Source organism: Ambystoma mexicanum, chromosome 9, assembly GCF_040938575.1.
Source record: "Ambystoma mexicanum isolate Mex_15411 chromosome 9, UKY_AmexF1_1, whole genome shotgun sequence".
Lineage (NCBI taxonomy): Eukaryota > Metazoa > Chordata > Amphibia > Caudata > Ambystomatidae > Ambystoma > Ambystoma mexicanum.
In genome coordinates, this window is record NC_090931.1 from 835,132,179 (window position 1) to 835,147,060 (window position 14,882).

At 47.6% G+C, this 14,882-nt stretch overlaps 1 protein-coding gene across 21 annotated transcripts in view; it reads left to right on the forward strand.

Annotated features, from left to right (window-relative positions):
- Positions 1-14,882, forward strand: part of UNC80 (unc-80 homolog, NALCN channel complex subunit) — a 3,486,058-nt gene that overhangs the window by 1,509,368 nt on the left and 1,961,808 nt on the right. For 14 of the 21 annotated variants that reach the window (XM_069615884.1, XM_069615886.1, XM_069615890.1 and 11 more), the window contains 2 exons: positions 2,523-2,735; positions 5,238-5,409. In XM_069615884.1, the coding sequence (XP_069471985.1) occupies positions 2,523-2,735; positions 5,238-5,409 (385 nt within the window). The remainder of the gene's footprint in view (positions 1-2,522; positions 2,736-5,237; positions 5,410-14,882) is intronic. The other 7 variants (XM_069615889.1, XM_069615900.1, XM_069615904.1 and 4 more) reach the window with 1 other exon arrangement.

Consider the following 14,882-nt stretch of genomic DNA (forward strand, 5'->3'; position numbering starts at 1 on the left):
CTCGGAATGTAGGTACCCAGGAAAATCTCACCCAAGATGGGCTCGCAGGCCCTTTTCTAGTTGGATGACGCCACAAGGTGCGTCACCTGCAAACCCTCACCCCCCAAAACTATTGCTACCCCGGTTGGTTCCCCGAATGGTAGGGTCAGTATAGATCAGTATAGAGGGAGCGTTGTTGGTAGAGAAGAGACCAGTTGTTACGCTAGGGTCGTCCCTAAGAATTGTTACATAAAAGTAGTTACATGAAGAAGGTTAGTGATTGGTTGTGTTAACGTGTCATCAGTGGCTAGCCCCCATGCCCTGATTGGTCCACCCGCGAGCCCCCAAGCCTGGGACCATCATTGTTCCCAGCTCGCAGTGTACCTGGTACTGGCAACAATGTGTGACTATGTGTCAGCGGACGACAAAGGACAGGTTTTACTACTGGCTGTCCGAGCGCTCCATTCCCATCGCTGCCGGTGTCCAACTTGTAACACTTTAGCTGCAGGCTAGGTCTCAGACGTGAGACCCTAGAGCTTCTTTAGTCCTTGGAGCTTGGCACTGTATCAGGTCGGCCTGGTCATGTGGTGGGAGACCGTGGCTGAGACAGAATTACAGGGATTTAATTTGTATTTCGGCTCCGAGGGGTCTTTAGCAGTGTAGGTGCAACCTTGGCGTTCGAGAGCGCAGCATGTTGGTTGCAACTTCGCGGCCTTGGCAGTGGGGCTCGTCCGGGGTGGGCTGCAAGATCGTCTTGTAGCTCTGTTCCAGCTGCTCCGGGTCTTGGGACTCTGGTTTGCGGCCTACCTTTGCCTAGCCATAGGTGGCGGTGCAAAGTCCATAAAACGAGGGTCGCAAGGGTACGAATTATGTCTATATATTAGTCCATCTACAGGGTATTATCTTCAGGGTTTTAGTAGCATGTAGCATCTGCAAGCATGTACACTATCTTTTCTAACGTCTTGCATTTCTGCGGTGCAGTAATGGCCTATGTTAAAAATAATAACGATGCATGTCTGTGAGTGTGCGCGGTCCTCTATGTCATAGCACTGAGCGTATTCTTTGTGTAGATTGGTGTGTGTGTGTGTGTGATCGGGTGCCTGGCAGCACGTGTGTTTCTGTTTGTCGTGGCTAGGTCGTCATGTCATCTCTAATGATGGCGGTAGTTGGTAGTGATGTTTAGTCTAGCTGATCCATATGGTCGGCCTCAGCCATGGCTGGTTTCCCACCTCGTGCTCTTGATGGGGTGCGGTTTGCTTGTGGCTGTGGGGCGTGGCCACGGTGGATCTTGATGTCTGGGCCAGCGGACAGTGGGTCAAACTCATCCCGCTGCGGGTACTTGGGTCGTGACGTCATCGGCCATAGTTTGTATGGTTGTCGGGGGAAGGGACTGTCACATATTCCCTCTTCACTTGCAAAGTCTGTAAAGCATTTAAGGAAATGAGAGGTTGTTCTCTGCTGAAACTTCACATCTCAAGCCTCACACTTCACATCTCAAGCCTCACCTCCAGTAAGCCAGTGCTGTCTACATGAGTATATATGACTTGTGATTTGAACAGATTGTAGTCTAGGGTTAGAGTTGTGATTAATTAAATGAGCAGAGAGCACAGTGTTCATTACATGTTCAGAAGGTTTTCATGTTTGAATCACTTTCACAGATATATTTAAAATGTATAATTATGTGGTCATTCGTATGTTCCCAAAATGCACTTTGATGTTATGCAAATCAGCAGGAAACCACATTGGTGCTGTTTGTCCACTGCCGTTTTCGTATAGGTGATTTATTAACAGACTAAGGGTGATTTACTTACTGATTGAAATATTCAAATACAAAGTGAAAGAGTGATTCTTTAACAAACTCAAGAGTAATTAATTTACAACATGCAAACTGGATGCAAACAATAGCATCCAAGACTATGCAGAGTGACCCAAATGACATGAATGGTTGCATGGTGTATTGTTTGAGTCAGGGGTGGCTCCCTTTAGGCCACGCCCAACAATAATGCCAGGCTCCCTTGTTGGAGCCCCTGCACTCGATTCTACATCCCTCTTAACGAACTGATTTTAGGTGAGGTATGTGCATTGTGTTTTTATAAAGTAGTGCTTATCGAGGAGCATCCAGTTGATGCTCACGCAGTTTCTTGAGAGTAATGGATCAGCTGCACTGCTGGAATTGCTAAATACTGTCGGAATGGTAAGTTCTGCCCCACCTGTCCTCCCAACAGGAATGAAATAGACGACTACGTTGTTATTTGGGGTCTCTGAATCCATAATTTTCCTAAATAAATGTGTCAACTCCTGCGTTACATGAATGGTCGACCAGACTCACTCAGAATGTCCAGGGAAAGGATTCCTGTAATCTCCACCAATGGCAGTAGAACAATTTCTGCCCTGCTTTCTCATATTTGACAACTGACAGTGTTCAATTATTTTTTATGGGGCTTCTCATACTAGTTTGATTATCATGCAAAAAATGTATTTTCAACAGAAGACATTAACTGTTCAAATTTGAATCCTAATAATGTTAATTGTTTTCTTCACAGGAAGCACCTGTGGTAGCAAGAGCGGCGCTTTTCCTAGAGTGTGCCCGTTTCGTGCACCGTTGCAACCGTGGCAACTGGCCTGAGTGGATGAAGGGGCACCATGTAAACATTGCCAAGAAAGGGCTATCTCGTGGTCGCTCGCCGATTGTTGGAAACAAGCGGAACCAGAAACTGCAGTGGAACGCTGCCAAGCTCTTCTACCAGTGGGGAGATGTAAGAGACGTCCTGTGTTTGCTTTAACTATTTGGGTAGCCAGGGAACAAATAGTCACGCTGGACCTGTGCTCTGGGCCTCTCCAAGATACAATTTAGTTTACAGCCTGCTCTTTATAAATGGTCTTACTCAGTTGCATGGTGTCTCTCCAATCATGAAAACGTACATGCATTAACATTGTTCACAACCACATCAGGCACTCTTCTGTCTTCATAGTGAACATGCTTTCAAATGAATTTGAATGCCATGCTATCTGAATGGCCGTGAATCAAGATGGCGCTAAGATTACAATCCGGACAATATTTTATTGACGTGAATGGCATTTCTTACGGGAACCAGTAACACACATGCATATGCAGATATTGCGGAAAATATTAGCTCTACCTGCCCCAGCTCATTCCCCTGTCCAATGGAATTCAACTCTTCCTATTTAGGCAGCAGCTGTGTCTTTATCCTCCAGCAACTATTTATTTCGTGTGTCTGTCTAAGGCTTTTGTAATCCCAACCTCTGCAACTAGAAGATAATAACATTAAATGGTTTCACTTGCATTAAAACACTTTCAAGTTATATTCCTAAACTGCTCTATCCCTTCCAAAACCTTTTCACTGACGTTTTTTATTATTGGAAAAACACACTTACTGAACAACTCTTGGCCCAATTCCCCTATTCTTCTATAACCCCTTTGCAGTTAAATACCTCTTTCCCACCTCCTCTCTCTTCCAGACCAATATTTCTAACGGATAGACATGTTTACGCAAATTCGTTATCTCTTGACATACCTCCCGAGGGGGTGGGGGCGGGGACCGGGGGGTGGAGGTTGGGAGGGTGAGTGGCTAGGTGCTAAATGGAGGGGGCGTAATCCGCTGTGGCCATGTAGGAATAAGATCGAGAAAAAGAGGAGGAGTTACTTTCTTAACGACATGTCATAATAAATCCTGCTCCAGATGCTACTCTGGTACATTATGGGATTCTGGAGCAGGCTGGCTGCATTAAAGTGGCAGTTTTTGCAAACCTTTTTACATGACATCCTATGCATCGCATGGTTTTCCCTTTTTAGTTTGGGCTATTAGGTAGCATATAAGCCACCTATTAGCCACAATTATTGCATTAGAGTACACGCAGGGAGAACTAGCATATGAGGTGGGTCATAATAAAGCTTGAAGGTGTTGTTAGGTTATTTGCCCACCCATTGACTGTCCATGACCCTGCTGATCCCTATGGCCATTCCCACCCAGCTCCTGCCCAGCCCCGCCCAAAACACCTCCTCATGGGAACTCTTTCAGCTCACTTTATTCAAGCCTTACCATCAAACAGTCTTCTCAGAGCTAATGACTTAGTTGGTGCTGTAAACATGCTAATTTTGTAATAAAAATATCTTAACCAGGTCTGCCTTCAGCCACTCGAATTATAAGCACTATGAATGTCCTTCACTGAAGTCCTGTTAAAAACAAGCCTTGGCAATGCCAAAAATTTTGGCTTGAGTATAAGTATCAGGCATTTGCCAGGCACTGTTATTAGATCCCCGAGTACTCTCATAATGTTGCCCCTATTATCATCAATGGCCAGTTAATAACACTAAGGCAGTGCCTTGGCAAGGGCCTTTCCCATGCCTACAGAGAGACCAAACTGTTGGCATTGCCAGATGCTTGTTTCATTGTTGAAGGGGAGGGAAATAGATGTATTTTTTAAATATATAATTGGCAGTAGTGGAAATGAGTGGATTCTCTGTAAAAAAAAGAAAAAGTTCCGTAATCCTGCTCTCAGCTGGAAATATTCCGTTTTTATGATTTTAACGAGGATGCACATGATGGAGAACTTGGATTAACATTATGCAACATTTCTTTCGATGGTTCTATTTTTCTCTCCCTCAAATCTATTGTACTCAATCAGTTTTACATTAGACTTGAAGTATGTCACCACTTTGGAAATGTAAGGGTGTTCTGCCTCTACACCAGTCTGAAAATCGAAACGTGTTGGGAGAGGGTGGGGGAGCTCTCGTTTGACCAAAGCTGCACTGTAAATTTGTCACAAAAGTACAAGTGCTGCGTGTGCAATATGTGGATTTGGAGTCATGTAAATGAAACTGATGGACGACTGTGCTAGTAAGGATTATTTTAAATTCCCCACCACATGTTCATATGTCCGTGAACGTTGAAATAACTGCAGAGCAGTAAAGAGTAACAGACAGAAAGTACACATGCCATTCTGTACTCCTGATATCCAACATAGACCCTGATTTTATTGGTACAAAGAACATTAACTGCCAAAACCACAGCTTTCTTCTCAGTCCTTTTCAGGATGTTTCTTAATGACTCCAATTTCAGGAATTCCATGTGCCTCCTTACATGCATATTTGCAGTATACAGAAACCATGCACTGTTTCCTTCTCAATTCAGCAGTGCCTTTTGATCAACCTCTTTATGGTCAAAAACGGATAGGCAGAAATATGGAACTCTGTGGATGAAGTCTCACACCTATGGTCTTTTGCTTCATGTTTGCAGGCAATAGGGGCCCGACTCAATGAGGTGTGCCACAGTGAGAGCGAAAGCCCAGCCAATTTGCTTGGCCTGATTTACGACGAAGAGACAAAGAGACGGCTTAGAAAAGAGGATGAAGAAGAAGACTTTTTAGATGACAGTAAGGAGAATCCCTTTACTACAAGAAACCCCGCTTGTAAGGACCTCTGCTTTAGGAGCACTTACTTCTTTTCTTTTCTCTTTCATATTCTTTGCTTTGAAAGTACCCTGTTTTCTTTGAATGCCTTCCTTTGTGTCCCTTATGTTTCCTTGACTTCCCTAGAAATTCAAGATAAATATCATGTTAGAATATTCACAGTAGAAAAGAAAGAGTTTAGGGTAGAACTATGCAGTTGATATGGAGAAACAAAACCACGGAACCCCTAAACAAAGCCCCCATAAAGCGTGTATGTTAAAGGTGAAACGTTATTCAAATCCCTCCCACAATAACTGCTGAGGGCATTTTTTGGTTTAATTTTCTGACAACTTAAGGAATCCATACATCTTTGCCTGCCACTTGGAAGGTCCAATCCAGGGCAATGTGAGTTTGGATGCAATATACACCCTGATGACATGAGGGCAGACAAGGCTAATGGGAGGGGGCAGAGTCTTTCTTCTCTACAATACAGCATTCGTTAGCCAATCTGTTGTTGCTCATAACAGAGGTTGTTCCTTTGAGCAGCAAAAAGGGCCACATTAGCAGAGACGTTTATACAGAACTGGGTCTTTAATTGATTCGCTCTCTGTGAATATCCACCTCCGCCAAGCCCTCAAAAGCCGAAGTTAACATTTACAATTGAAAAAAAAACGTTTAGTTTACTGTAAAACAATTTTGCATTTAAATATGTGCGTATCACCTTAAGCAGGGGAAAAGCAGCCTACGTTATTAGTGCAAGACAGTTCATTCCTGGATCTTCAAAGTCAGATTCTGACTCCATTTCTCTATTGATGTAAGGATCTCCTGCTGCGAGTTCCTGCTTTCACACAATATGCGTGTGATTGAACTGGAAGAAACAAATAATCTTTTACAGGCTCTACAGCCTTTTCAAAAAAGTATGTGCATCAGTGTTTCTGAAAGCTGTAGTGCCAGGGTCCGGGCGACCTACACAGACTGGATTCACTGCCTGAACTCCCATGACGAGATTTGAAAAACTGCGCTTTGTGCTAAGGGAATGAGAGGTTTTGCTGCAGTATTTGTTGAAGGAGGATTTGTTGCAGTTTTTACTACAGATTTTGCTGCATATATATATGTGGGGGTGGGCTTTGGGAAATAATTAATGTAGAGGGACTAAAGGGGGGCAGGGGGTTGCAGAGGGTCTCCCGCTGCATAAGTATGCAGCAAAATGAACCTATCAACAAAATGAATCAATGAATTTTCCTTCGAGGAAATGTATTCGTGCAAATTACCCTAAACCGAATGACATCCATGACTTGTCACGTAAGGCAGAGAAGTCATTATCTTAGTTAAAACAAAAACAGGATTGTTTTAGAGAGAGAAGAAGGTGAAATTCCAAGTCTGTGGTATCAGTAAAACACCTGGGAATTCTGAAATCTGTTTTCCTGCATAGCCCGAATATGGTTTTCAAAAGCCATAGGTCATGAAACTCTATTCTTTGACATGTAGGTAAATTCTCCATCAAAAGTGGCGTTAAAGGTCCTTGCAGCAATACTGTATGCTGTCATTTGGCCTATATCCAGTAGAGTCCAATGGTAGTCCATTATGGTTAATAACACACATTTGTAATTATGGGGATTTGCCGCATATTGTGATTGCGGTAACATGAATTCATTGCCATACTCATAATGAGTGCACAATCCTTCCCCTTTTTGACAGGTCAACATTAAGGGAACAAGCCTAGGTGGCATGGTGGGGCGAAGCCGGGGGGTCTATGCAGCAACAAACTCTGTCTTCAAAGCCTAGCCTCTAAACATCTAGAGTTCTATGTATCTGTTGGGTCAACATTGAATTCCTAGTGATACATATGAGTAAAGGGGCTGTTGGGCTAAGAATACAAGCGTTAAGATTGTGAATAACCATTGTATTACTGTTTGTTATAGGTTACTCACTACTAAATAGCATACTGTATATTTGCCATGCTCCTAAACAACTACACCCCGTTTAAGCATAACAAAACCTAGTTTCCCTCCTCTCACAAAGCACTTCTATTTCCCTCTACCATTACTTGTAATCACGTTCTTTAAACATACAAAACATACCTGCACACGTGACATTACCCAGTACTTATTTCCTTCCTAAGATATGCAATAACATTAAAATCATAAAATGTATCATCTGGTCCAGCACAAAAGACATTGATGACATTGATAATTAGTGTCACAACACCATCTCTGCATGTGGTGTTCTCGTTGTATGGACTGGGACACAATTTGCTGTTCTTTCATCATTTCCAGGATGAGAATAAGATTTATCTAACCATACATGGGAAAAGTGTACCAAGAAAAATAAAACTGAGAAAGTAGTTTAGCAAGACTTCAAACAATATTAGACCCCATTTCTTACTGTTTTTCCACCCTGATTGCTGTGTACTATTTGTTGTGCCTTATTTTTGTGTGATTACATATAGTGAAGCCTGTAGTTCAGATCAAAATTCTATGTGACGGCTGCTATTCTGACATACATGACAGTTATTGTGGTGTACTGTTAGGCAATATAATGCTGTTTACTTAAAGTGATCAGCAAATGTCAGGAAAGACGGCTTGGTCCTGACCTGATAAATAATAGTCGCTTACATTTCCATTTGGTTGAGCTGAAGTAATAAGAAGCTACAGTATAACTGTATGGCATTTTCACTTCTCTAATGTCTGTACACCAGATTGCACACATTATCATTATTGCTATTATCAATGCATCAACCATTATATTTTATTCTGGTGGTCTATTAAAAAAGGTTTGCACATTTTACAAACATATACATGCGACATGAAAAAGAAAATTGGTATGCGCCAGAATAAACCGTCTGTGTACCTTTCCTTCCCTAGATGATTAACAGTATCTGTTAAAATTCTGAACTCTTTGGTCTGAATAGACAGGTCTCCCAATATGTTTTCTGTTACAATGTTGGCAGGGTGGCTGTTTTAGTAAGTTTTTTAGTGATCTGCTTTGGTGTCGGGGTTACCCTGACGCTGAACATCAAAGATTCTTGTGTCTTTATGTGTAAAAGGCAGAGGGCCTGATTCACAGAAGCGTTTTATAATAGTGCAATCCCATAGAAAAACGCTCTGCGAATCAGGCCCCAGAATCTTTGTGCTTTGGTAGATGCCTTCCTTCCCTCACTTCTGTGCAGTTAATAAAATTAAAAATGGTATATATGTCTACAGATGTTGCAAAGCTGTCACTGCAATTATGTGATCTGTGTTAATAGAAGACTAGATGGGTAACTTTGAAGAAGACTGTAAACAAATGTATAAATGTCCTAAAAGAAAATTACTTATTGTTGTTGCTGTTGAAACATTCCACTGGTGATCAGTATTAATCTATTTTTGATGCAGAGATCCTATTTCATCAGGCACCATGACCACCCACATGAATTTGCATGTTATATGTTATTTGCAAAATCCCAGTACTGTGTTCAAAGATTACCTTCTTTTTTTAAAAAAAATGTTAAACTTCAATTTTTATTCAGGTTTACAAAACAGTGTTTAAACATTCCCGAAACCCCCGGCTCCCCCCTACCCCACCACCCCAACTTGTACCCACCCCCCCGACCCCATGTCCAAGCCAAGTCTGTTTTTTCCAGGAGACTTTTATCGTGCTCTCCCTCTCTTCGGGTGTGATGCAGCTAGTGCCAATGACTCCGACAGGCCTGAAGCCGCCTTGCCCCCGGTACGGGGCCTCCCTGTCTTTTTTTGCACAGCTCTCAGTCTGGTTTGCCCCGTTGGGACCGAGCTCCCCGCCCAGGATTCAAAGGACCTCCCATCCCCAGGATTGTTGTACTCCGTACCAGTTCGTGAGGAATGAGCCTATGTCATTGTTCACCATGGCAGTCAGTTTGTCCATCACAAACATGTGTAAGCCGGTCAAGTGGCACAGCGAGTAGAGCGCCCGCTTTGACACCCGTGCAGAGCCTGTTAACGCAGGTTCGAATCCCGGCGGGGCCAAACTCAGCCTTTCATCCTTCCGAGGTCGATAAATGAGCACCACACACCGTGGGTAATAATAAGCAGCGCTCAGATACCTGAGGGTTTGTAGCGCTATATAAAAGCCTAATTATTATTTATTTATTATTATGTTTTTTACTTTTTTCATCCAATCTTCCTTAGAAGGGGGCTCCAGGCTTTTACATTTTTGTGCGAGGGCTACTCTACCCGCCCGCAGCATTGTCTCCCACATCCTTGGGTATCGGTGTACTTCCGTTTCCTCCGGGGGGAGGACCAGTAGCATCGTCAGGGGGTTTAGAGGTAAGTGTTCCTCTATCACTTCCGCCATCCAGTCCCTCACTGACCCCCAGTACAGTTGAGCCTTTGGACAGTGCCACCACATATGGCTCCTGGAGCCTGCTTGACCACATCCCCTCGGGCACAACGGGGACACCGCCGGGAACATCTTAAATAATTTCACTGGGTCCCTATGCCACCCCTGCAGTACCTTAAAGTTGTGTTCCATATCGGCGGTAAATAGATTCCCATGGAAGGCTATTTTGAATATTCTGGACCAGGAGTCCTCTGAAATCTCCTCTCCCGCCAGGTCATTCCAGAACTTGCGAAAGTTTCTCCTTCCCTGGAGGTCGTATGTATTGAGGATTTTATACATGGAAGATACCACCCCCTTCCTCGAGGTCGCCGTATCTATGAACTTCTCAAAATGGGAGTTAGCTGTCTACTCAGATTGGGGCCCCATGACTGATCACATAGAATGCCCTTTAGGCAGAGGTATTCAAAGATGGTTAGGGATCCCTGGCCGAGAGCGTCCCTTAGTTCCTCATAAGGCAGGAATTCACCCTCCCTGAACATCTGCCCTGCCCACTCCAATCCCTTCTCTGAACAGGTTTGGGATGACCTAAACCCCTTATTACCCAGGTTGAGGGGGTGGGCCCAGAGGGAGGTCATCGGGGACGGCCATGTAGTGAGGAACGCTGTCTGAGGCCCTTCCTTCCAAATGTCCCAGAGAACCCCCAAGGTCGGGTGGGTTTTCAAATGACTCGGGATTGTTCTTCGTGGAGCCCACACAAGGTCGCGGACCTTCAGGGGGTGAGTGTCCATATCCTCCAGGTATGACCAGTACATCCCCATTCCTTCCTTCATGTGTTCCAATAGCACTCGGAGCTGGGCGGCGCGGAAGTACAAATGGAAGTCCGGCAACCCAAACCCTCCCTCCTCCCTCGGCAACGTCAGTGTGGTCTTCCTGGTTCTCGGGGTTTTCCCCTGCCATATAAAGTCCTGGATAGCATTCCGGAGAGCCCTGAAAGCCTGCTCTGGGACATTGGTCGGAAGGGCTGTAAAAAGGTATAGGACCCGTGGCAGTACGTTCATTTTAACCGCCGTCATCCTGCCGTACCAGGAGAGGATCATCCCGCCCCACCTCCTCAGATCTGATGTGATCCCTGATGTTATGGGGTCGTAGTTCGCAGTCGCCAGTTTAGTTAGGTCCCGTGTGAGGAGAACCCCCAGATATCGTATTTCGGCCTTCCCCATTTCGATTCCGTGAAGCCTGTCTAAGGGGTCTAGCACCGGGTCCCGGAGTCTCATAGGGAGCAGGACTGAGGCGTTGACTTTCAGGCCCGAGAAGCGTCCAAACTCGGTCACCAAGTTCAACAGAGGGGGGAGTGAGGAGCTAGGGTCTACCAGGTAAACCAGGATGTCATCTGCAAATAGGGAGAGTTTAAATTCCACCTCCCCCTGCTGATCCCCTAAATTCCTGGATGTGATCTGATCGCTATGGCCAGAGCTTCTATCGTGAGGACGTATATCAGGGGGGGAGGGGACACCCCTGATCCCCATGGACTAACTTTGGCAAGATACCCTCTATGCGCCTCCCCACCACCTTGGCCAGAATCTTAACGTCAATGTTTAGCAGTGATATGGGGCGGTAAGATGCACACTCTGCAAGGTCCCTCCCCTCCTCGGGTAACACCGCAATGATAGCCCCCGTCATGGAATCGGGGAGAGTTTCCCCCACTAGCACGGAGTTGATGACTCTCACTAGGTAGGGGATTAAAGCGGATCAGAATCTTTTGTAAAAATAAACGGAAAACCCGTCATCCCCAGGGGTGGTTCCCACTTTCATCCCGCTTATCGCCTTGTCTACCTCTTCCTCGGTCACTGGCCCTTCCAGACCCTCGGACATCTCCCTAGACAAGGCATGGAGTTGGATTGAGTTCAAGAAATCTTCTATCGGAGCAGATCCCCCATCATATTCGGATGAGTACAGGGTCTCATAATATCGGCGAAAGGCTTCTCCAATGTGGGAAGACTCGCAACCCAGAGTTCCCTGGGCGACCCTCACTTCCTTCACAATTTTGCTCCTCTGGACCTCCCTCAGCTTCCAGGCCAGGATCCTGCCCGCTTTGTCCCCTTTCTCATAGTACTTTTGCTTGACCATCTGAAGACTTCTCTCCGTTTTGTGGAGGAGTAAGTCCTTCAGCTGGAGCCTGTAATCCTCCAGGACGGCCACACGGTCGCGTTCCGGCTGTCGGTCCGGCGGCTGGAGTCGGGCAATTTTTTCCCGGAGGGTCTTCTCCTGAGCCTCTCTCACCCTTTTTGCCGATGCACCCTTTTGGATAAGAACACCCCGTAGAGTCGCCTTAAAGGCGTCCCAGAGCGTGTGTGTGCCCACTTCCCCATTGTCATTTAGTTCAAAGAATTCTGTTATGGCGTCTGCAATCTCTTGGGCGTGGACCTCGTCCTTTAGTAGGGCGTTGTTGCATTTCCAACGGCCTCTGCTTTCTTTCCGCCATTCCCCCAATATTGTAACCCCCACCATATCATGGTCCGACCAGGGTACGGGATCGACCCTGTAGCCTGCCACATACAGGCGAAGGGTTGCGTCCACCAAAATATAATCTATCCTTGAAAACGAGGCATGGATGGCCGAGTAGTATGAAAAAGAGGGGATTCCTGTTCTGGGGGTCGGAATTGAGTCTACCAGGCCCAGCTCTTCGTTCACCCTTGGGAAGGTGCACGCCGTGAACTTATCCGCGGGTCTGGGGATCTGTGGGCCCACCCGCTTCCTATCCAAAGATGGGTCCAGCACCATATTGAAATCTCCCCCTACTACCAACATGCCCCGTACAAATAGCTTGAACTTCTCCTTTACTCCCTCCCAGAATTGGGCCTGGCCATCATTCGGACCGTACACCACAGCCAGGGTCAGGGGGGATCCTTGTAAGGTGCCCCTCACCAATAGAAAACGGCCCTCAGGGTCCTGTAGGGTGGCTTCGCTAGTGAAGCGGACGTCCCTGGCAACCTGGATGGCCACCCCTCTTTTCTTCCCCTTGTGGGATGCATGGAAAACCTCCCCTATGCCCCCCCTCTCATTTTGGGTTCCTTCCCCCGCGCCCAGTGTGTTTCTTGCAAAAACAACAGGTCCAGCTTAGCCCTCCTGAATTCTCGGAAAACCAGGGACCTCTTGGTGGGGGTGTTCAAGCCGGTTGGCAGTCAGCCATAATCTAAGTCGCCAGATCTGTTGGGCACCTGCCTAGCATCACTATACCCTTTTCGCTCCCTTAGTCTCATTGATAGGACATTATTTGAACCTTTCCCCCAACTCGTCCCCGAACCCCTATGCCAACCAGAAACCCCCAACTAACTTTGTCACCCCGTCCCCAACGTCCAGCCAATTAGTTCCGCCATACCTGGCATTAGGCCGGACCACCAGACTGCCCTTCCCGACCGGGCACTCACATCCAAGTTCTTTGTTATGAGCCCCCCGCCCTCTGTTTCTTCCCCACTGTCGCCCCCATCTTACTTGCTGTCCTGGGGGAATCTTTGTTCATCCGGACCATCATTGCGTCGGGTCCCGTCCCTCAAGCGGACGGGTCGCCCCGATCCTCAGTCCTCTGAGTCATTGCGCACCCCCTCCCTCCCGGACGGTCGGGTGTTTAGCTTCCTGTATTTTCTCGAGCCGGTTTTCCTCCTCCTGGACACAGGACGGTCCGAGGTCCCCTCCCCGATCGCTGCCGGGCCCACCGGGCCTCTTCTGGGGGTAGACCCCGTCACCTAATCCTGAATGGCCCCTTTTATATCCTCTTCTGTGATTAACGATGTCCGTTGGCCCATGTATTCAAAAGTCAGGGAGAATGGGTACTCCCATCTGTAGCGCACCCCTTTGTCCTTCAACAGTTGCGTGAGGGGGCGGCACATTCTCCGCTTCGCCAAGGTGTAGGCGGATAGGTCTTGAAATATTGAGATCTCTACGTTGTTGTAGGAGATCACCCCCGCTTTCCTTACCTCCTCCAGGACCTTTGCCTTGCCCGTATAATAGTGAAATCGCGCAAGGATCGAGCGGGGGCCCCCTGCCTTACCGCCCGCTCTGTGCACACGATCAAATGTCAGCTCCGTGGTCATCTCCTCAGCGAATAGGAGGGTGATTATGTCTCGCACCACACGGGTTAAGTCTCTCTCCGTTTCCCCCTCCACTTCGGGAACCCCAAAAAATCTGAGATTGTTCCTCCTTTCCCTATTTTCGTAGTCGTCCATTTGCCTGGCTCTTTCCTCGTCTCTCTTTTCCAGGGCCACCAGCTGCATCTCCATTTGCACCTCCTGCGTAGCTGAGGACGACTGGTAGGTCTCCACTTGCAAGAGCCTGTCCTCCACCTTGTCCACCCTGTTGTCCATTTTTTCCAGTTTCTGCGCAATGTCTGATCGCATATCCCGGATCTCCTGGAGTTTGGATGCGAATCCTCTCTCCATAGCTGCTACGGAGTGCGTCGGGCTTCCGAATGGGCCATGCTCCCGTGATTTGTGGGGTTCTCGTTTTTGTCACCAGCCCCCTCGTAGCGAAAGGTTTGCAGGGTCTCCCGCCAGTTCATACGGGCATTACCCGTTCCTAATTCGCTGTTCCCCACCGGCTCCGGGATGAGGGGATTGCCCCCCCGGGACCTAGTGGATGGGTTCGCACGGCGGGAGGAGACCTTTAGGCGGGCACACGCCCCACCAGAACTGTGTGGGGGCCTCACACCCGGGTCCTGTGAAGTCCTGGGGGACTGCAGGCGGGCACACACCCTGCGGCCTAACGCAGGGGCCTCCACCTACCAGGAGTGAGTGCCAGATAATTTCTCTGGTGGAGGAGTCCTCGACCTCTATCGCCGTCGTCTGTCTCTTCCTCGGGCACAGGCTCGTGGGCCTTTCACAGGAGGAGGCCACCCTCTCCTCCCCGGTCGTCGCCTCGTCTCCGGCCCCAGGCTCGTCCCGCCGCCACCAGCTCTCTTCACCGGGGGGGGGGGTTTGTGGAACACACACCCAGGCTCTACCGCTGCGGGAGCCCCGTCCGTGGCGCTTCTGTTCGTCCGCGTCCTCTTCCTGCTTCAGGACCGATGTCCCAGGTCTCCGTGTCTTCCCGCGGCGATGGGGGGAGGGCTCTCCGCATGGGCCCAGCACTCCGATGGGAATCCCCCGCCTTGCCGGGCAACGCCCACGCTGCGGGTCCGCGGTCGAGGGATCACCCCTCCAGGC